Consider the following 23886-nt stretch of genomic DNA (forward strand, 5'->3'; position numbering starts at 1 on the left):
TTTTTCAGCGCAATACGAACGCAGAATAAAAATTGCAGAAAGTGGGGTGAAATTTCACAAATTTTGGTAGATGCCTTGGTTTGTGTGAAAATTTTAGAAAAATTCTCCCAAAATAGTTTTTTCCTGAAATTCCACACAAAAATCTCCACTGAATTTGGGACAAAATGCAACAAATTTCAGGTCCAACGGATGAGTCTTCACCCACGAAAAAAATCAAACAGTTTCAAACACAAACGAACCTTCCTTTCAGCCCTGGCAGTGATCAATAAAAAGTTTGTTTCCAGTCTGGTGGGACGAATTTGGGGCTCAAATCTCAGCCAAAACTCAAAAGACACAGTGACAAACTTCTAGTAAGAATTTTAGACCAAAACACCCAAGGAGTAAGACGTAGTAAGTCCTAGACCAGTGTGAACAAAACTGGTTTTCCGAAAACAAAACGTCCTGGCTTTTCTTCCTCGTATCTTCTTTTTGTGATTCTTTTATGGACGTGCCTCCTTACCTAGGTGCAAACAACATATGAAAGTACTTATGTGAATTTTTTCAGTGCAATACGAACGCAGAATAAAAATTGCAAAAAGTTGGGTGAAATTTCACAAATTTTGGTAGATGCCTTGGTTTGCGTGAAAATTTCTGAAAAATTCTCCGAAAATAGTTTCACACAAATTTCATGTCCAACGGATAAGTATTCACCCACGAAAAAAATCAAACAATTTCACCTTGAAACGAACCTTCCTTTCAGCCGTGGTAGTGATCAATAAAAAGTTTATTGCAAGTCTTGTGGCACGAATCGGGGGCTCAAATCTCAGCCAAAACTCAATAGACACAGTAACGAGCGTCTGGTAAAAATTTCAGACGAAAACACCGAAGGAGTAAGGCGTCGTAAGTCCCAGACCAAGAGTGCACAAAACTGGTTTTCCGAAAACAAAACGTCCTAGCTTTTCTTCCTCGTATCTTCTTTTTGTGATTCGTTTATGGACGTGCCTCCTTACCTTGGTGCAAACAACATCTGAAAGTACTTGTGTGAAATTTTTTCAGCACAATACGGACACTGAATAAAAATTGCTGAAAGTGGGTCGAAATTTCACATGTTTTGATAGAGGATAGCCTTGGTTTGCGCAAAAATTTCTGAAAAATTCTCTCAAAATAGTGTTTTCATGAGATTTCATGTAAGAATCTCGACAGAATTCGGGACAAAACAAGACAAATTTCAGGTCCAACAGATGAGTATTCCTCCACGAATAAAATCAAATAGTTTCACACAGAATCGAACCTTCCTTTCAACCCTGGCAATTATCAATAAAAAAATTGTTTCCAGTCTTGTGGGACGAATCTGGGGATCAAATCTCAGCCAAAACTTAATAAACACAGTGACGAACATCTGCTAAAAATATCAGACGAAAACACCAGGGGAGTAAGACGTAGTAAGTCCCAGACCAAGAGTGAACAACACTGGTTTTCCAAAAACAAAACGTCTTGACTTTACATCCCCGTATCTTCTTTTTTTTCATTCGTTTATGGTCGTGCCTCCTTACCTGGGTGCAAACAACATATGAAAGTAATTGTGTGAATTTTTTCAGCGCAATACGAACGCAAAATAAAAATTGCAGAAAGTATGACGAAATTTCACATGTTTTGGAAGAGGATAGCCTTGGTTTGCGCGAAAATTTCAGAAAATTCTCCTGAAATTGTTTTTACTGAAATTCTACGTAAGAATCTCCACTGAATTCGGGACAAAACGCGACAAATTTCAGGTCCAACTGATGAGTATTCACCCATGTAAAAATCAAACAAATTCACACACAAACTAACCTTTCTTTCAGCCCTGGCAGTGATCAATAAAAAAGTTATTGTCAGTCTTGTGGGACGAATCTGGGGCTCAAATCTCAGCCAAAACTCAATAAACACAGTGACGAACGTCTGGTAAGAATATCATACCAAAACACCCACGGAGTAAGGCGTAGTAACTCCCAGACCGAGAGTCAACAAAACTGATTTTTCGAAAACAAAACGTCCAGGCTTTTCTTCACCGTATCTTCCTTTTGTGATTCGTTTATGGACGTTCCTCCTTGCCTAGGTGCAAACACCATATGAAAGTACTAGTGTGAATTTTTTCAGCGCAATACGAACGCAGAATAAAAAATGCAGAAAGTAGGGAAAAATTTCACAAGTTTTGGTAGAGGATAGATAGCCTTGGTTTGCACAAAAATTTCTGAAAAAATACCCCAAAAGAGTTTTTTCCTGAAATTCCAAGTAAGAATCTCCACTGAATTCGGGACAAAACGCGACAAATTTCTGGTCAAACGGATGAGTATTCACCCACGAAAAAAATCAAACAGTTTCATACACAAACGAACCTTCCTTTTAGCCCTGCCAGTGATCAATAAAAAATTTGTTTCCAGTCTTGTGGAACGAATCTCGGGCTCAAATCTCAGCCAAAACTCAATAGACACAGTGACGAACGTCTGGTAAAAATTTCAGACCAAAACACCTAGGGAGTAAGGCGTAGTAAATCTCAGACCGAGAGTGAACAAAACTGGTTTTCCAAAAACAAAATGTCTTGGTTTTTCTTCCCCGTATCTTCTTTCTGTGATTCTTTTATGGACGTGCCTTCTTACCTAGATGCAAACAACATATGAAAGTACTTGTGTGAATTTTTTCAGCGCAATACGAACGCAGAATAAAAATTGCAGAAAGTGGGGTGAAATTTCAAAAAATTTTGTAGATGTCTTGGTTTGCGTGATAATTTCTGAAAAATTCTCCCGAAATAGTTTTTTCCTGAAATTCAATGCAAAAATCTCCACTGAATTCAGGACAAAACGCGACAAATTTCAGGTCCAACCGATGAGTATTCACCCACGAAAAAAATCAAACAGTTTCAAACACAAACGAGCCTTCCTTTCAGCCCTGACAGTGATCAATAAAAAGTTTGTTTCCAATCTGGTGGGACGAATCTGGGGCTCAAATCTCAGCCAAAACTCAAAAGACACAGTGACGAACTTCTGGTAAGAATTTTAGACCAAAACACCAAAGGAGTAAGGCGTAGTAAGTCTCAAACCGAGAGTGAACAAAATTGGTGTTCCGAAAACAAAACGTCTTGGCTTTTCTTCCCCGTATTTTCTTTTTGTGAATCGTCTATGGACGTGCCTCCTTACCTGGGTGCAAATAACATATCAAAGTACTTGTGTGAATTTTTTCAGCGTAATACGGACGCAGAATAAAAATTGCAGAAACAAGTTTTAGTAGAGGATAGCCTTGATTTGCGCAAAAATTTCTAAAAAATTCTCCCGAAATATTTTTTCCTGAAATTCCACGTAAGAATCTCCACTGAATTCGAGGAAAAACACGACAAATTTCAGGTCAAATGGATGAGTGTTCACCCATGTAAAAAATCAAACAGTTTCACACACAATCGAACCTTTCTTTCAGCCTTGGCAGTGATCAATAAAAAGTTTATTTCCAGTCTTATGGGACGAATATGGGGCTCAAAGTTGAGCCAAAACTCAATAAACACCGTGACGAATGCATGATAAAAATTTCAGAACAAAACACTCTAGGCGTAGTAAGTCCCAGACCAAGAGTGAACAAAACTGGTTTTCCAAAAACAAAACGTGCTTTTCTTCCCCGTGTCTTCTTTTTTTGATTCGTTTATGGATTTGCCTCCTTACCTGGGTGCAAAAAACATATGAAAGTACTTGTGTGAATTTTTTCAGCGCAATACGGACGCAAAATAAAAATTGCAAAAAGTAGGGCGAAATTTCACAAGTTTTGGAAAAGTGGTTTGCACAAAAATTTCTGAAAAATTCTCCCAAATAGTTTTTTCTGAAATTTCACTTAAGAATCTCCACTGAATTTGGGACAAAACGCGACAAATTTCAGGTCAAACGGATGAGTATTCACCCACGAAAAAAATAAAACAGTTTGACACACAAACGAACATCTCTTTCAGCCCTGGCAGTGATCAATAAAAAGTTTATTTCCAGTCTCTTGAAATCAGCTTATGATAATTTAGAAAAAGTGAATCCTTCAGTATGTTGTCTAGCTATGGAAACCTTATGGGAAATAAAAGCCCCGCCAAATTTTCTAACCTTATCTTGGAAAATCATTAAAGGGAAAACACCGACAAGGATGAATCTTTTAAGGGTTATTATTCTCACAACATATTTGTGTCCATTGGGTAATCAGGTTGAGGAATCGACTTTTCACCTTTTTGTGGAATGTGAGGTAGCTTACCAGGTGTGGTCAATGGTGTCTAAATGGGTGGTGATGCAAATTTTGTATCATAAGGACCTTAACCAACATTAGATGCAGTATAACCTGATACTGTCAGGAATAAAGTATGAAAAGATGCTTAGGTTGCGGTATTATGGAGTATCTAGAGTCAAAGGAATAATGTAGTGTTCAGGGAAGGGAAGGTGGATTCTGAATAAATCTTTAACTTAGCACAACTACAAGTTTGGTCTTGGATGAGGAGGAAAATTAAATCCTTTAGCTTTGCTTACTCTTAATGGTATTATACTCTCTAAATTGTTTACATTCCTTATGATATTAAGGTAGTGGTTTTAGCTTGGTTAGATGTGTCAAATCTTGAGAAATTGTTTTGAAAAGATGTTATACAAAGGTATCTACTTATGTGTGTAGGTTAGGAAGGCTTCAAAAACCTTTTGCCACTGTTTAATGGTGTAAACAGGGTGGTCGGGTCTGAAAGGTCCAAGCAAGGGGGAAGATGCAAAGAAGCAAAAAGGATGCAAAATCGAAAGAAGAAGGCACAAAGGAGTAGGTTGTTAACCAAGCACAGCAGCCCATTCAACACAAAGGGCTTCTTTTAGGAGGAATAATACATCACAGAAAGATAGTGGAGCAGTCTAAGGTAAGATAGGTAAGGTGAAACCTTGAAGATTTTACAATTCTAAAATGCAGATGTTGCAGTAATATTGCACAAATTTTACTAGGCTAAATGTAAAGAAGGGGGAAGGTTTTTTGGTTTGTGATGCAGGCAAAAGAAGGAAGAAGAAAGTTGAGAGGTAGGAATCACCAATGTAGATTGTGCAACAATGACTGCATTATTGTTGCACAGTGGCGGCAGTAGATCAATGTTTCTTTTTGGGAACCCTAATCTTAAGGACTTGTAAGTCAAGAATTTCAATACTAATGCTGCCAGAAAAGTTCAATACATTTCCCAAGTTGAATTTAGTTCAACTTGAATTGGCACATGAAGGAAGCAACAAGGCAGAAGGAGTGGTTGAAGGGAATACATTGGCTTTAAATGTTCTCTTTCTTTTTTCTATAGGCATAACGTCTTTTTACAAAAATCCTAATGCTTGGGGGGTTAATGTACTGCTAGGCCGAAAGGTCAACCGAAAGGTTTGACCGAAAAGTCAAACCGAAAGGTCGATCCGAAAGGTTAAATGTATAAAATATATATAAATAAATAAAGTCCATAACGATAAGTCCCAAATTAACACGTGTGTATTTTAAAAGATATTAGGTACAAAAAAAAAAGTCCAAATAGGTTATGGGCCTAGTAAGAAAACACTATAAATAGAACATCAATTTAAGAGGTATGTATAGTGACTTTTATCTATAACTATATCAAACTGATTCTAAGTTTTTCATCGGAGCGCCTTGCAGGTACACACACCCAACTGTGAGAGGAGATCAAGAGGAGAAGCCGAAAAGATCCAGTTGATCCAATGCAACTTAGGAAGTTTGTCAACCTTAGGTCCAACCTGAAGCCGGAGTTATCTGAGAGCCCAATTTGAGAGTCCAACCCGAAAAGTTAAGAAGATCCGAGAAGTCAACACATGTTGCTTAAAGAGGAATAGTTTCTAGGCCCTTTGTAAGAACAATAGCTAATTTATATACCAATTCAAAAACAATCTTATTAATTTTATTAATAATTTTTTAGTCTCTAAAATAGTATCTAATTTAGTAAATATAGTGACTAATTATTTTTTATCTCTAAATTTGATTACTATTTAATCATTTTCTTATAGTGTATGCTTGTAGCAAGATGATTATTGATGCAAAACAACTTTAACTTGTATACCAAGAGATCATGATGTTGACACGTATTTAGCAAATCATCTTGTGAAATTGAAGATGGAAAAAAATCCTACAACATATAATAAGTTAGAAAAATATTTTCATTAAGTACAACGTTAGCTTAAAATTGTTTGTTTAACATATGAACAAAGACTTCACTTATTAGACAAAGCAAAAACTACTATATATCTTACGTGTATCCAAATAAATACTTATGTCTTTGTTTATATAAAATACATCATCTTATAGATGATATGCTTATGCTTTTTATTTTGTGAAAAGTACTTAATCTATACTTTATTTTAAAAAATATGATTACTAGATAAGTTGGTAAAAAATATTAGGGTTTAGCAATTTCAATGTTAATTAAAGTGACTAACAATTTAATGAACAAGTCAAGAAAGAGTTTAAAGCAATTTTTTTTCTTATTATAGAAAAATACCATCACATTGCTAAAAGATTCGTCAAAATAATCATTACTCATCAGTGTGACATTAAACTCATGAGTAATAAACACTAGTTACTTTTATAATTCCATATTTATATACTTGCTTAATTATGTCGTCACTCTTGAGTCTGTCTTAGAATATATATTTTGTAAAACGTATTTTCACGTTATATAATTCCCCCTAAAGCTATATTCACATTGTTACTCGGAAATTTTTAATAAAAAAATATCAATTTGATTTTTATTTTCCATTTTTTCAAAATAATCACTAGAAAAGATATATGTGTGACATTAAACTCATGAGCAATAAACACCGACTTCAAGAAAAAAAGTGTTGTGATAAAAAAAAGACAAATATGTCTTGAAAGAGAATAAAACTTTATTTATTTTTCTTTATTTTATTTTCTCTTCTAACTATCTTTCTTCGTAATAGAAAGAAAAGAGAAAGCAAGAACATATATACACAGACAAAACCAATTGCTAAAATACTGTCGTGACAAACGCTATGATCCTTATTTTTTAATAAAATTTTAATTAAATATGTTTTTCATTCACGGAGTTCCTAATTCAAACTATAGATATTTTAGGTAGAAACCTATTGGACTGGATCCTTGTCAATTATTTTACATGACACCAAATTTTCACTATGGACTACGATGTTAAAACATTGCATACTGACTCATCGCTGATGTGGATGTTGTAACATTATAATACAGTTCACGCTTTGTTATGAAGATGAATCAATGTTTTGGGGTTGAAATATAGCGCTGATTTGGTATGAAAGAGTGTTTGTGAACCTTTTTTTGATTATTGCTATGTTATAATTGTCATGGTCGAGTCCCTTAAGAAGTATAGACAATATTAGGTAGTTATATAGGGGCTTGTACCTTGCACCTCTTGTCTGGTTTGATATTAGGTGGTTATATAGGGGCTTGTACCTTGCACCTCTTGTCTGATTTGAGTAATTTCGATACATGTGTATAGGCTAGCTAAATGGTCCTGAAGTATCCTCATTTTAATTTATTTTATTTTTTGCTAAAAAAAAACAGTTTGCACTTTGTGAGAAAAAAATTATGATAAAGAAAGATTCCAATAGTTTTTTTAATACAAATCTCGAAAAAATCTTAAATTTAGAATAAAGACAAAAACCAATTTCGCCTTACTAAAAAAAATTAACACATAAAATTATCTCCCCGCAATATGTGAAACCAAAATTGTTTGCCTAAATTCTATAGCCTATATACTTCCCTAGACCCGTTCCTCAACCAAGCGATTACAATTCCTAACTGCTATTATTATTGATTTGTATGACCAAAACGATCTAGGAAACATTTCGCAACACATGTCGGTAATCCAAAAGAACAATAAATAATTATGTGTGGTGGAAACTCTTAATCAAACAGATTAATTAAGCAATAATCTATTTGATTAAACAACCCTTAACGTTCCAATCCAAATCCACCAAGAGATCTGCGAACGAAAAGGTCGAATTCAATTCGTGTAACAACAACAAATTTTATTAATTTTTCCTTATTAATGTTTTCATGGGTTCATTAGTGACACTAGAGCCTCATAGTGTTGTTACCCTTAAATACTAAATTCAATATATATAGTGCTACCATTATTATTCAACCTGTTACCAATGAAGCAACTTTTTTACCTCTTCGTATAACCTTACACTTATTGGAAGGCACTAAGAACCTTTGGAAACAGTTATAATTGAAAGAAGTCGGGTATAAATACAAAATTGAAAGAAGTTAAGTAGAAAGGTTGTGTTGCAAAGTTGGTTGGTGAATTTAGGAATGGAAATGCTTCTAAAGTATGGGACTGACCTAACACAAATGGCTAAAGGGCTTGCTCAGGAAATTGTCAATGAAACTGTTCCACTGAAACTCCAAAGGAAAAAGGTCATGATCTACTCAAATCTTTTATACAGTTTAGATATGAAGTTTACAGTGACATTATATTGCAATTCTACTGACATAAATGTTAGGTACGATCATACCAACACTAATGCACTGGATTCCATCATAATTTCGCAGTATAATTTAGTGTGCTTGGACGAATGTAGTACTAGGATGAGTTATCTCCTTAGAATTAATCGTGTTACTCTATAAAAAAAAATTGTACCTAACATATATGACCGTTTAGGTGATTAGCCTAGAAAAGGGACGTCTTGTTGCTGGAACCAGAGATTCCAGGATGTTAATGTAAGGCTGGTAAAGGTGATTGAGGAAGTGAAAGAAAGGGATGGGGAAATAATTCTCTTCATTGATGAGCTTCACACTCTAATAGGAGCTGGTTCTTGTTCAACTGATGTTCGTATGGCTAATATATTGAAAACAGCTCTTTCAGGAGGAGAGATCAAGGTATGATCTGTATGCATCAAGTGCTTAATTTACTTTAGGGTTTTGCTAATCAATGTCTTTAAAGTTAAGGAATGAAAAAGGATTCTTTTACTAGTGTTTTGACTTGTTTTTCTTTGAACTTTATGTACTTGAAAACTTTTGACAATATGATATGAAGTGGTTATGATAATCCAAGCTCTGCAGTGCATTGGAGCTACAACTGTTCATGAGTACCAGAAGTACATTACGAAGGATCCAGCGCTGCAGAGACTTTTCCAACCGGTGGATGTGCTTGAACTAACTGTGGTTGACACCATTGAAATATTGAAAGGGTTGATAGAGAAATATGAAGAGTTCCATGGCATTAAGTACGAATATGAGGCCCTTGTTGCTGCATCTGTCTTATCAGAGAGATTCATCAGGTTCTTGCTTTCATGGAATTGATTTAAGTAAGCAATGAATTGCATTGTTTAGTTTGATGAGATTATGTTTGATGTGATGCAGTGATGGTGTTCTTCCTGATAAGGCAATTGATTTGATTGATGAAGCTGGTGCAAGAGCTCAACTAATGCAAATTCAGAATTCATTTAAGATAGTCACAGCTGCGGAGATACAGCACATATTTACAATAACAGGATTACCTATTGAGGATGTGATAGAATGTTATAAATACTAATTAGAATATCATGAAATAAAAATTAATTTTAGAAACAACATATAATTAGTTTAATTTTTTTTAGTTTCTATTATTGTTAAATAATTTCTAAATTGGTATCTAATTAGTTGCTAAAGTTTTAACTACCAATAATATAAATTCTAAATTTGGTAGAAAAAATCTTGGTTGCTAATTAAATATCAATTTAGAAATCATTTAACAACAATAGAAACTAATTTAGAAACCAAATTATTTTTTTGTCTTTAAAATGGTCTCTAATTTAGTTATTATACCAACTAATTATTTTGATTTCTAAATTTGAGTTCTATTTCATGATTTTCTTGTAGTGTACCTAGAAATATTTTGACCAAATTAAGTGAATTATTAAAAGATCGTTTTTCTTTTTTTTTCACTTTTCTGTTTTTGAGGGATATTGAGTGATACATTTGGCCAATTCTTTTGGAAATGAATTGAAAGAGTTGGCAAAAAAAATTACTTTCAATTAAAGTTAAAAGGATGGAGAGAGTATTTTAACAATTGGTTTTGTCTCTATATATAAGTGTTACACTAATACTTAAATCATTAATATAGGAATTTGTAAATCTGCGTTTACTTTTTTAAAAAAAATTAAAAATTAGTTAGTTCTATCCTGAATGTATTTTGAAAACTTCGTGTATTTATTATTTGCTAGTATTCCTTATAAAAAATGTAAAAGAATGTACTTGATTAAATTTCATATGCATTATTCGATAATATACTTAGCTTTTAGAAGATGTTAGCAAGCAACACTTCAAATGTATGGGATCAAAAACTTACAGCATAACAAATTGAAAATTAATAATAAGATCGAAATAGTAGTATTTTATGTATTTTTAAACAAATGTTTGTGCATATGCAGTAATTTTAGGTTAGTAGTATCCACGACAAAGTAATTCAGAAGTTATTGTAAAGCTTTGCTGACACATATTAAGCTTGTTCATTAAACACTTGAACAAAAGAGAGAGATTTCTTTTCCAAATAATTATCTATTAAATAAGGTGAAGAATTTTTTTTTGTATTCTTCTAACTTTAAGAGATTGTTGGTATTTAATTGAACAAATGGTGTTATTCATGTCTTTCTGCCAAATTAAATTAAAAAAAGTTGTTATCTCACTTTTGATGCAAGTGTCTCTTGCAAAAATTTATATTGTTCCACTTTTTCATATGTATATCATTGTAAACTTGTCGAAGTGAATTCACCTTTAATGATGTGATCGTATTTCTATAATAAGAAGAGCTTTTACTTTAAACTTATGGTGCTTCATCCCAATATTTTTTGTCATCTTTAACAATCTAATGATAATTGTTAAAATAAAGTTGTACATCCTTAGTTTCATAACATATTATAAAGTTGTAATCCTTTTAAATCAGACAAGTTCTTTGATCATAGTATCATTTTTATTATATTTATTGTTATTAATATAATTTATATATATTATTATTAATAATTATTATTATTATATTAATAATAATTATATTGATAATAATAATATAAATTATATTAATAATATAATAATATAAATTATATTCATATTATTAATATTATATTCATATTTTTAATATTATATTCATATTTTTAATATTATATTCATATTATTAATATTATATTCATATTATTAATATTTATTCATATTATTAATATTATTCAAATTATTAATATTATTAATATTATTCAAATTATTAATATTATTAATATTATATTCATATTATTAATATTATTAGTATTATTAATATTATTAGTATTATTAGTTATTATTATTATTAAAATTATTAGTTATTATTATTATTAATATTATTAGTATTATTATTATTATTATTATTATTATTATTATTATTATTATTAGTATTATTATTATTAATATTATTAGTATTATTATTATTAATATTATTAGTATTATTAATATTATTAGTATTGTTAATAATAATAAGTATAATAAAAATCATGATAATATTAAAAAATTTGTTTGTTGTAGTGGTTAAATTTTTTTTGTCAACGAAAGAACCTGGTTTCGAATTCCATTTGCATTCCTTATGATATTAAGGTAGTGGTTTTAGCTTGGTTAGATGTGTGAAAATTTGAGAAATTGTTTTGAAAAGATGTTATACAAAGGTATCTACTTATGTGTGTAGGTTAAAGGCATGGGAAGGCTTCGAAAACCTTCTGCCACTGTTTAATGGTGTAAACAGAGTGGTCAGGTCTGAAAGGTGCAGGCAAGGTGGAAGATGCAGAGAAGCAAAAAGGAGGCAGAATCGAAAGAAGAAGGCACAAAGGAGTAGGTTGTTAACCAAGCACAACAACCCATTCAACACAAAGGACTTCTTTTAGGAGGAATAATACACCATAGAAAGATAGTGGAGCAGTTTAAGGTAAGATAGGTAAGGTGAAACCTTGAAGATTTTACAATTCTGAAAATGCAGATGTTGCAGTAATATTGCACAAATTTTACTAGGCTAAATGTAAAGAAGGGGGAAGGTTTTTGTGGTTTGTGATGCAGGCAAAAGAAAGTTGAGAGGTAGGAATCACCAATGTAGATTGTGCAACAATGACTGCATTATTGTTGCATAGTGGCAGCAGTAGATTAATGTTTCTTTTTAGGAACCCTAATCTTAAGGACTTGTAAGTCAAGAATTTCAATAATACTAATGCTGCTAGAAAAGTTCAATACATTTCCCAAGTTGAATTTAGTTCAACTTGAATTGGCACATGAAGGAAGCAACAAGGCAAAAGGAGTGGTTGAAGGGAATACATTGGCTTTAAATGTTCTCTTTCGTTTTCCTATAGGCATAACGTCTTTTTACAAAAATCCTCATGCCTGGGTTAGTGTACTGCTAGGTCGAAAGGTCAACTAAAAGGTTTGATCGAAAAATCAAACCGAAAGGTCGACCCGAAATATTAAATGTAGAAAATATATATAAATAAATAAATAAAGTCCATAATGATAAGTTACTGTAGCGAAGCCCATAACGATAAGTCCCAAATTAACACGTGTGTATTTAAAAAGATATTAGGTAAAAAAGAAAAGTCCAAATAGGTTCTGGGTCCAGTAAGAAAACATTATAAATAGGACATCAATCTAAGAGGTATGTAGAGTGACTTTTATCTGATAACTATATCAAACTGATTCTGAGTTTGACATCGGAGCGCCTTACAGGTACACACACCCAACTGTGAGAGGAGATCGAGAGGAGAAGCCGAAAAGATCCAGTTGATCCAATGCAACTTAGGAAGTTTGTCAACCTTAGGTCCAACCTGAAGCCGGAGTTATCTGAGAGCCCAATTTGAGAGTCCAACCCAAAAAGTTAAGAAGATCCGAGAAGTCAACACATGTTGCTTAAAGAGGAATAGTTTCTAGGCCCTTTGTAAGAACAATAGCTAATTTATATACCAATTCAAAAACAATCTTATTAATTTTATTAATAATTTTTTAGTCTCTAAAATAGTATCTAATTTAGTAAATATAGTGACTAATTATTTTTTATCTCTAAATTTGATTACTATTTAATCATTTTCTTGTAGTGTATGCTTGTAGCAAGATGATTATTGATGCAAAACAACTTTAACTTGTATACCAAGAGATCATGATGTTGACACGTATTTAGCAAATCATCTTGTGAAATTGAAGATGGAAAAAAACCCTACAATATATAATAAGCTAGAAAAATATTTTCATTAAGTACATCATTAGCTTCAGATTGTTTGTTTATCATCTGAACAAATACTTCACTTATTAGACAAAACAAAAACTACTAGATATCGTAACGTCTATCAAAATAAATACTTGTGTCTTGTTTATATAAAATACATAATCTTATATATGAACCATATTCATATTGTGAAAAGTACTTAATCTATACTTCTACTTTTTTATGTTACACCATACAAGCTACGTCTTATTTCTAGAGATATTCACATTGTTACTCGGAAGTTTTTAATCAATAAAAAGATATCAATTTGATTCTTCTTTTCCATTATTTCAAAATAATCACTAGAAAAGATATCAGTGTGACATTAAACTCACGAGAATTACACACTGACTTCAAGAAAAAAAGTGTTTTGATAAAAAAAAAAGACAAATATGTCTTGAAAGAGAATAAAACTTTATTTATTTATCTTTATTTTATTTTCTCTAACTATATTTCTTCGTAATAGAAACAAAAGAGAAAGCAAGAACATATATACACAGACAAAACCAATTGTTAAAATACTTTCTTCAACCTTTCATAATTCAAAGCAAAACTTTGCTTCCAACTCTTTTAATTCACTTCCAAAAGAATTGGCCAAATATATCACTCAACATCCTTCAAAAACAGAAAAGTGAAAAGAAAAAAAAGTCTAAAACGATCAATTTATGAAACTTTCACATTAGAAGTTTATTTTTTGATCGACACTTTCTCAAGAGGTATTCCAGTTCTTGTAGAGATTATGTGGTGTATGTCTCTCTGTGTGACCGTCTTGCATTTATTGTTTTTTGAAGACGAAGGGACTTTCTTACAAAGCGTTAGTTGAGCTTTTGCACCAGCTTCATCAATCAAATCAATTGCCTTATCAGGAAGAACACCATCACTGCATCACATTAAACATAATCTCATAAAACTAAACATTCCAAGGATTTGTGGCTTTTGGATAAAGCAAAAAAATAAAGTACATAATCATATTGTACTTCTGCAGTGCTGGATCCTTTGTTATGTACTTCTGGTACTCATGAACAGTTGTTGCTCCAATGCACTGCACAGCTCAGATTACCATATATAAGAACTTCATATCATATTGTCAAATGTTTTCAAGTACATAAAGTTCAAAGAAAAACAAGACAAAAAACTAGTTAACTTTAAAAACCCTAATTAGCAAAACCCTAAAGTAAATTAAGCACTTGATGCATGCACATGATACCTTGATCTCTCATCTTGAAAGAACTGGTTTCAATATATTAGCAGCATCAAGAGGACTTGAGCTAGAACCAGCTCCTATTAGAGTGTGAAGCTCATCAATGAAGAGAATTATTTCCCCATCACTTTCTCTTTCACTTCTTCAATCACCTCTACCAGCCTCTGCTCAAAATCCCCGCGATGCTTGGTTCCAGCAACAAGACGTCCCATTTCTAGAGTAATCACCTAAACGATCATATATATATGTTAGGTACAATTGCAATACAATGTCACTGCAAACTTCATATCTAAACTTTATAAAAGATTTGAGTGGATGATGACCTTTTTCCCTTGGAGTTTCAGTGGAACAGTTTCATCCACAATGCCCTGAGCAAGCCCTTCAGCAATTGCAGTCTTCCCTACACCAGGATCACCTACAAGACAAGGGCTATTTTTCCTCATTTGGCATAGTATTTGTTGAACCCTCTCTATTTCTTTACTCCTTCCTATAACTGGATCTAACTTTCCCTGCATAAACCCAAGGAGTATGTTTCAGCATTAACATAAAACACTGCTTACCAAATTCCAAAACATTGCTTTTCGTAACTATGCACAATTGCAAAGCTTCAATTTCTAGAAAATAGTTACATCTTTAGCCATTTGTGTTAGGTCAGTCCCATAATTTAAAAGCCTTTCCATTCCAAAATTCACCAACCAACTTTGTAACACAGCCTTTCTACTTAACTTGTTTCAATTTTGTATGGAGTAGACTCTCCGGGTATATTATTTATACCAATTATATATAATTGTTTCCAAAGGTTTTTAGTGCCTTCCAATAAGTGTAAGGTTATACGAAGAGGTAAAAAACTTCCTTCATTGATAACAGGTTGAGTAATAACGGTAGCACTATATATATTGAATTTAGTATTTAAGGGTAACAACACTATGAGGCTCTAGTGTCACTAATGAACCCATGAAAACATTAATAAGCACTACAAGAAAAACGCGAATTACATACAGATTATTACATACGGATCAAAATCCGTATGTAAAATCAACATTACATACGAATTAAATTTCGTATGTAAACAGGTATTACATACGGATTTTTTTCGTATGTAATTACATACGGATATAATCCGTATGTAATTTTTGGCGCCATGGAGCGGGAATCAAAATCCGTATGTAAATATTAGCAGCATAAAATAAAATTAGCAGTGAATTTCGAAGCCAGGTTCCTTCAGCAATCCTTCAGCAATCAGGTAAAATTTAACCACTACACTAAGCAAATTCTTTAGTTTTATTATGGTTTTTATTATACTTATTATTATTAATAATACTAATAATATTAATAATATTAATAATATTAATAATATTAATAATACTAACAATATTAACAATACTAACAATATTAATAATACTAACAATCAGCGCCAATTGCAGTTAGAAGACAGAGACGAGATATTCAGAAGCCTGCTCGTTTCATGGATATGGTTGCCTATGCACTTCCAGTTGTTGATGACATTCCATCCACTTACCCAAAAGCCATTCTGAGTTCAGAGAGTGGTAATTGGGCGGGTGCGATGGAAGAGGAGATGCAGTCTTTGAAGAAGAACAAGACGTGGAAGTTGGCACAATTACCAAAAGGTAAGAAGGCAATTGGGTGCAAATGGGTATTTGCAAAGAAAGAAGAATTTTCTAATAAAGAAGATGTTCGCTACAAGGCAAGGTGGTTACAAGGGCCAAGTTTGAATATTGTTTAGACTTGGTTAATATTTTGCACATTTGAAGTTGGCGCCCAGAGGCGCAAATTTGAAGCACTGTAAAGTTTGTTTTTTGTTATGTTGTGAGAAGATTTGTTTTAGGTGGGACTTGAAATTAAGCCAAGGTGGAGATTTGTTGATTTTGGCTTAATCCCAAGTCCCACATCGGTGGGTTCATTGTTTGGGAATGAGGTTTGAGGGTTATAAATTAAACTCTTCTCCTTCACTGTTATATATCCCAATTTGTAATATCTTCTCTCATAATAATAAAAGGGAGTTGTTTTTGTTGTGCTCGGAGATTAGGCTAAACAGGCCGAACTCCGTTAACCATTTTCGGGTGTGTTTTTTCCTCTTTATCTCTTTTATTATTCCGCTTTATTTATTCAATATTATTTGTCGGGTAACTCTGTTAGGGTTTTGTTTTAGTGGGAAAATTACCCGTTTTTCCCAACATGGTGTTCTTCCTGATAAGGCAATTGATTTGATTGATGAAGCTGGTGCAAAAGCTCAACTAACCCGAATTCAGAATTCATTTAAGATAGTAACAGATAAAGACATACAACACATAATCACTTCAAGAACAGGAATACCTTTTTGAGGGAAAGAATGGCTATTGAAATACGTAGATATATTTGGCCAAATGTTTTTGAGGGATATTGTGTGATGCATTTGTCCAATTCTTTTTTAAGTGAATTAATAGAGTTGGAAGAAAATTTTTCTTTCAATTAAAGTAAAAATGATGAAGAAAGCCCTTTAACAATTTGCTTTGTCTCTATGTAACCTTGTGGTCGTGTATAATAATTAGTATCTTTATTAATTTCATTTATTTATTCTTTGGTGATAAAAAAAATTAACATAGCAATTTGTAAATCTCAGTTGTTTTTTAAAAATTAGATAGTTATAATCTTAATTTATTTTAAAAACTTCGCGTATTTGCTAACATTTTCCTTATAAAAAATGTAAAAGAATGTGCTTGATTAAATTTCATATGTATTATTCGATAATATACTTAGATTTTAGAAGATGTTATAGCAAGAATTCAAATGTATGGGATCAAAACCTTACAGCATATCAAATTGCAAATTCTTAATAATATCGAAATACTAGTATTTTATGTATTTTTAAACAAAAGTTGTGGATGAAAACTTTGGTTTGATATGCAACTTCATGTCACTCTTTATAGTTGCTATTTTCTTATCTTCTTTTTCGACTTGTTGATGGTATTTATATAAGGGTTGGAATAATCCTGAAGTATCTCCTTAATTTACTTAATTCTTTTAGGTTAGTAGTATCCACGGCAAAGTACTTCAGAAGTCATTGTAAAGTTTTGCTGACACATATTAAGCTTGTTCATTAAACACTTGAACAAAAGAGAAGATATTCCTTTTCTGAATAATTATCTATTAAGTAAGGTGAAGAAATTTTGTTTGTATTCTTCTAACTTTAAGAGACTGTTGGTATTTAATTGAACAATTGGTGTTATTCATGTCTTTCTGCCAAATTAATTTCAAAATGTTGTTATCCCACTTTTGATGCATGTGTCTCTTGCATAAATTCATATTGTTCCACTTTTTCATATCTATATCATTGTAAACTTTTCAAAGTGATTGACTTTTAATTATGTGATCGTATTTCTATAATAAGAAGAAGAGCTTTTACTTTAAAACTTATGGTGAGTCACTTTAACATTGAAATTGCCTCATCCTAATATGTTTGATCATCTTTAAAATAAGGGACTAAGATAAGGGGAGCCAATGACCCCTTTCTTTTCTTATATTGTGTAAAGGTTGGCCGGTTTGGTAAGACAAGCAATGAGACAAAATAGACTACATGGGATGAAAATTGGAATTGACCAGATCGAGGTATCAATGCTTCAATTCACATATGACACTTTGTTTGTATGTCAAGCTACAAATTAAAATGTTTTAATTGTAAAGATTTTATTAAAATGTTTTGAACTAGCATATGATTTAAGAGTAAACTTCCATAAGACGAGGATTGGTGTTGTTGGGGTTCATAGCCAATGGCTACAACTTTTTGCTGATATGTTGAACTATACACAAATGTCTATCTCATTCAAATACTTAAGCTTACAAGTCGAAGGAAACCCTAGGAAAAAGATCTATTGGAAAGGGGTTGTAGAAAAAGTGAGCGAGAAACTATGTAAATAAGAAGAAAAGCATCTATCTCTTGTAGAAAGAGTTTTCCTAATTAAATTTTGCTCACAACAATACCGTTATATTACATGTCCCTGTTTAAATCCCCGTCATTTGTGTGTAGAGAAATGATGAGCTTGTAGAGGAAATTTTTGTGGGCATGGGGAAGTGAAAGAAGGAAAATTGCTTGGATAAAAATGAGACTCCATATGGAAGCCAAAGAACAAGGTGGGCTAGATATAAAGGACATAGGAAGGTTCAATAGTAGCGAAATGGATATGGAAAATCAAGGTGGAAATGTTGGGAGTCTGGAGAGATGTGATCATTTCTAAATGTCAAAAGGACTAACAATGGGAGAACATTGAGGAGTAATGCACAATCATGGTGGTGGAGGGATCTATGTATTTCGTGTGAAGAAAGAAGTACAAAAAGTTGGTTTATAATCAAATGATATGGAAAGTGTGGAAGGGAAATGCTACTCTTTTTTTTGGGAAAGATAAATGGTTAGGTAATACTCCCTTATACCAGAAGTACCCAAGAATATATTCAATCTCAAATAATAAGAGGAGATCTATACAATAGGTGGGTAGAAGAATTGACTCACCTAGAACTTATTGTGGAGAAGGAACCTTTTTGAGTGGGAAAGTGAACAACTTACACAACTATATCTAGACCTAGAAGAGGTTATAATACAACAGGAGATCCAGGATAAATTTGTTTGGCTAGATGGAGTGGGAGGAATTTACTCTGTGAAATTAGCTTATGATATTTTACAAAAAGTGAATTCTTTAATATGTTGTCTAGCTATATGGGCAATAAAAGCCCCACCAAATACCCTATCCTTATCTTGGAAAATCATTAAAGGAAAAGCATTGACAAGTCATTATTATCCAAAAAATATCACCACCTTCTGAATTTGACGTCCAAGAATTAGAGCCACCCCCCAAGATGGTCGACGACCTCAGTCATATACAGTTAGATTAAATGATTGGTGGTGTGATTGTGGCAAGCTCTTCGACTTTCCTGTCATCACGTTATTTTTGTTTGTTCATCTTGTCATTTACAAATCCCTGTAATATTAAATGATAATCTCATTTTCAAGCAAAATTTTGATAGCTAACATTACTTATCAACCTTTAGATCAGATAGTTTTGTACTCAAACCTATGTAAAAGTAAAGATCATACATGAAATATGCCTTGACCAGAGTTCACATATCACTACAAGAAAATCATTAAATAAAAATTAATTTTAAATATCAAAATAATTAGTTACTATTTGACTAAATTAGACACCATTTTATAAACTACAAAAATTATTAGTATATAAAGTAGTTTCTAGTACTAATAAAAGTTTATAAAATAATTTTGAAATTGGTACATAACCATTACCTACCAAGGTTTTAACTACTTATTGTTTTATATTCTAAATTAGTCTATATTAGTCTTTTATAAACTTTTAGAAACTAAAATAATAGTAACTAAAACCTCATTTAGATATCAATTTAAAAACAATTTTATTAATTTTTATTAATAATTTGTTAGTCTCTAAAATAATATCTAATTTAGTAAATATAGTGACTAATTATTTTTTATCTCTAAATTTGATTACTATTTAATCATTTTCTTGTAATGTAGCAAGATGATGATTATCGATGCAAAACAACTTTAGCTTGTATACCAAGAGATCATGATGTTGACACATATTTTAGCAAATCATCTTGTGAAATTGAAGATTGAAAAAAGCCCTACAACATATAATAAGCTAGAAAATATTTTCATTAAGTGCAACATTAACTTAAGATTGTGTGTTTATCATCCAAACAAAGACTTCACTTATTAGACAAAACAAAATCTACTAGATGTCATAACGTATATCAAAATAAATACTTGTGTCTTGTTTATGTAAAATATATCATCTTAGAGATGAAGCATATTCATGCTTATCCTTTTTACTTTGTTAAGATGAAGCATTCATGCTTATCTTTTTACTTTGTTGTGAAAAGTACTTAATCTATACATTATTTTAAAAAATATGATTACTAGATAAATAAAGTTGATAAAAAATATTAGGGTTTAGCAATTTCAATGTTAAAGTGACTAACAATTCAATGGACAAGTCAATAAAGAGTTTAAAGTAATTTGTTTTTCTTATTATAGAAATACCATCACATTGCTCAAAGATTCGTCAAAATAATCATTACTCATGAGTGTGATATTAAACTCATGAGTAATAAACACTAGTTACTTTTATAATTTCATATTTATATACTTTCTTAATTATGCCGCCACTCTTGAGTCTGTCTTAGAATATATATTTTGTAATAAGTATTTTCACGTTATATAATTCCTCCTAAAGCAATATTCACATTATTACTCGGAAATTTTTAATAAAAAAATATCAATTTGATTTTTCTTTTCCATTTTTTCAAAATAATCACTAGAAAAGATATCAGTGTGACATTAAATCGTGAATAATAAACACTGACTTAGAAAAAAAGTGTTTTGATCAAATAAGTGTAAGGTTATACGAAGAGGTAAAAAACTTCCTTAATTGGTAACAGGTTGAAAGTAATGGTAGCACTATATATATTGAATTTAGTATTTAAAGGTAACAACACTATGAGGCTCTAGTGTCACTAATGAACCCATGAAAACATTAATAAGCAACAATTAATAAAACTTGTTGGTGTTACACGAATTGAATACGACTTTCTCGTTCGCAGATCTCGGTGGATTCCGCTATGATCTCCTTAGTTATGGGATGAGGGATAATAACTATAAAACTCTCACTATCAAGTCACTTAGTTAAATATTTATATAGTAATAATTGTTTCTTGTTAATTCAGATTTTATTAAAGTTTGAATTAGTCTTTGAATTGTTTACGGTAGTGTGGTTTAGTGGTATTGAAAGTGTTTACAGGATTGTTAGTATTGTGTTAGTGGTTAGTTATTGCTCCTATTATATAGCTTCTCATAGTTATAATTATATATATATATATGGTTGAAGTAAATCAAATAAAATGTATCAGTTCAGCAGTTATGTTATTTTTTTACCGCTTTAGTTTTGCTATTTCGTGTTCAATTAGTTTCTACCACTATTATTTATTCAATCAATTTCTTCAATATTGGATTTTTACCTACATGTTGATTAATAATCGCTACAAATTAATAATAATACTTTTGATAACGCGGTTAGGAATTTTAATCGCTTATTTTGGTTGAGGAGCGGTCTATGGAAAAATCTAGTTTATGAAATTTAGGCAAACAAGTTGGTTTCACATATTAGGATTTATGGGTTAAATATGTTTTTGTCGATGCGAAATTGTTTTTTTTTTTTTAGTTCAAGCTTTACTTTTTTTTATATTTGTAGAAAAAAATTATTGAAATGAGTCCTGACTAAAGTTTTGTTTAGTAACAAACAAAATTTTAGTGTATATTATATTGTTATAACATTCATGTCAGCGATGAGTATGAAATGTTCTAACATCATAATACACACTAGAAATTTTGTTTGTCACGTAAAAAAGGTAACAAAGACCCATTTCAGTAGGTCTAAAGTTTGGACTAGCAGTCAAAACCAATTTAATGTAAAAGTGTAAGGATGAAAAAAATATGTAACCTTTTATTATTAGTAGAATTGAAGAATTGGAAAATCACAATCATAGTGTTTGTCAAGAAAGAGTGTTTGGTAGTAGATGGTTGAATTAATGAGAATAGCTACCATAAAAAAAAAATTAATCCATTAGGAAAAATTGGATCTTATTTGCATTCAAGAAACTAAGTATGATAAATCTTGTCCGGAAATTTATTTTGCTTTGTGTGATAAATCTTGTCCGGAAATTTATTTTGCTTTGTGGGGGTCGAATAAAATTGAATGGGTGGAAACTATGGGCATGAACCATGTTGGTGGAATTTTAATTATTTGGCATAAAGATAAGTTTAAAATGAGTAATCTTGTGTTTAGCGTTTAGGTAACTATTCTGTGCATGATTTGGAACACTAAAATAGGATAATCTTTAAGCAAGGAAAAATATATGGTCGAGAAGTTTTTTGTATGGCACAACTGGATGCATGAGTTTGGATATCAAATAAAATTTCTAGAGCTAAATTTTCATATTCAGATTGGGTATTGTGTCCAAAGAATGCCTAAGAACCCTGCGAGTAAGTGGAATTAAGACAATGAACAAGATAAAGAAAAACAATGTAAAGACCGAAATTAAAGAGTATAGAAAGACTTAAAATGGAGGCGTAAATAAGAATGAAATAAGATGAAGGGATGAAAAAAGCTTATGGAAAAATGCAATGAATCACGTCACTTGGAATGGTAGAAGACTCCAAGATAAGTGGTGAAGAGCCGCCACATAAAGAGCACAAACATTTAAGATAAGACCCAAAAATGAGCACTCAAGTCTCACTAAACACTCTTGCATAGTTTCTTTTCTGTTTCAAAATTCAATGCATAATACATGAGGCAAGACACTCTAATTATGAGAGACAGTGTCTTGGAGAGCAAGATAGAGGGGTAGGGGTATCATTTGTGAGAAACATTCTAGAAGGTAGGTCAAAGAAACCCTAAACCTAGGTGCACATGTTATGAAAGGTGGATTTGACACAAGTCCAAATTATTAAGCACACCCTACTCAAATTACTAAACACGCCCTACTCAAGTTACTAAGCACGCCCTACTCTAGCTTATTTTTCTATTTAGACCCCCGAATTGAGTCCAATTTATTTATATAAACTTGTCTTTTAAAAAGACCAGAAGAAAAAACATTTGATGCTCTGGTCTATGTTCAGTTCTTCTTCTGCTGAGGTCCTTCTGAAGTTGGTAGGATTTTGTCTTGGATGCTGGGATGACTGACTTAATTATGAAGTTGTCCTTAATCATCTATTTGTCGAGATGATCTGTATCAAAATGTCTGTAAAAGGTTTGGAACGAATTTTTTTTTGTTATTCAACTTTCCATATGTAGTTACCATTTTCTTTTGGAAAATTTTGAAAAACAATTATTACTTAGTTGTTCATTTCTTTATAACATCAAATAGGTAAATTTTGTGTATCTTTATTTAATCTTGATTGTATAAAAAATATATGTTTTAGTTCTTTGAAAAATAATTAAACAAGTTTTAAGACTCTCTTTCTTTAAACAATAAGATACCATTTTTTAGTTTATTTATCTTTCTTTTTCTGAATTATATGTGTCTTTCTTATAAGTTTTCTTTCTTAGAGTCATAATTGTCTTGATGTGTACGATAGTTATTTGTTTAACTTTTATGTTTTATATTTATGTATTTGAGTTTCTATAATCAAAACTAAAAATATTGTATTCTCACTTGCATTATTTGGAAAGATTAAACTTGAGAATAAGAAATTTCAAAAAATATCGTAGTCAATGAGAAAGATAACAAATAAATATCTTATTATTAAAAACATGTAAAATCAAAATAAATTATAAGAACTAATTAATTCTACATTATTGTTCTCGTTTGTATGAAACATTTTTTTCTTAAGTTTTACATATTAGTTCCATTTTATAAAGTTTAATTTATATGTATTATTAACTTAAAT

At 31.4% G+C, this 23886-nt stretch overlaps 1 protein-coding gene across 1 annotated transcript; it reads right to left on the reverse strand.

The window, feature by feature from the left end:
- Positions 1-13819: 13819 nt before the first annotated feature.
- Positions 13820-15058, reverse strand: LOC137819097 (ATP-dependent Clp protease ATP-binding subunit ClpA homolog CD4B, chloroplastic-like). The gene is made up of 6 exons (XM_090296566.1): positions 15047-15058; positions 14741-14926; positions 14570-14644; positions 14179-14258; positions 13982-14096; positions 13820-13831 (listed from the first exon to the last, which is right to left on the reverse strand). Exons 1-6 carry the CDS (start codon positions 15056-15058, stop codon positions 13820-13822), a joined length of 480 nt encoding a protein of 159 aa, XP_090152692.1.
- Between the last annotated feature and the right edge of the window lie 8828 nt (positions 15059-23886).

The sequence above is a fragment of the Phaseolus vulgaris genome, chromosome 10 (assembly GCF_051622355.1).
Source record: "Phaseolus vulgaris cultivar YP4 chromosome 10, ASM5162235v1, whole genome shotgun sequence".
In the NCBI taxonomy this organism is placed as follows: domain Eukaryota; kingdom Viridiplantae; phylum Streptophyta; class Magnoliopsida; order Fabales; family Fabaceae; genus Phaseolus; species Phaseolus vulgaris.

Excerpts from the sequence above, each read along its gene's own strand:
- LOC137819097 (XM_090296566.1), bottom strand. Across the intron at positions 14,645-14,740 it reads TGAAACTCCAAGGGAAAAAG|GTGATTACTCTAGAAATGGG; the intron begins GTCATCATCCAC and ends ATGATCGTTTAG. Across the intron at positions 14,097-14,178 it reads CAGAAGTACAATATGATTAT|TGATGGTGTTCTTCCTGATA; the intron begins GTACTTTATTTT and ends AATGTGATGCAG.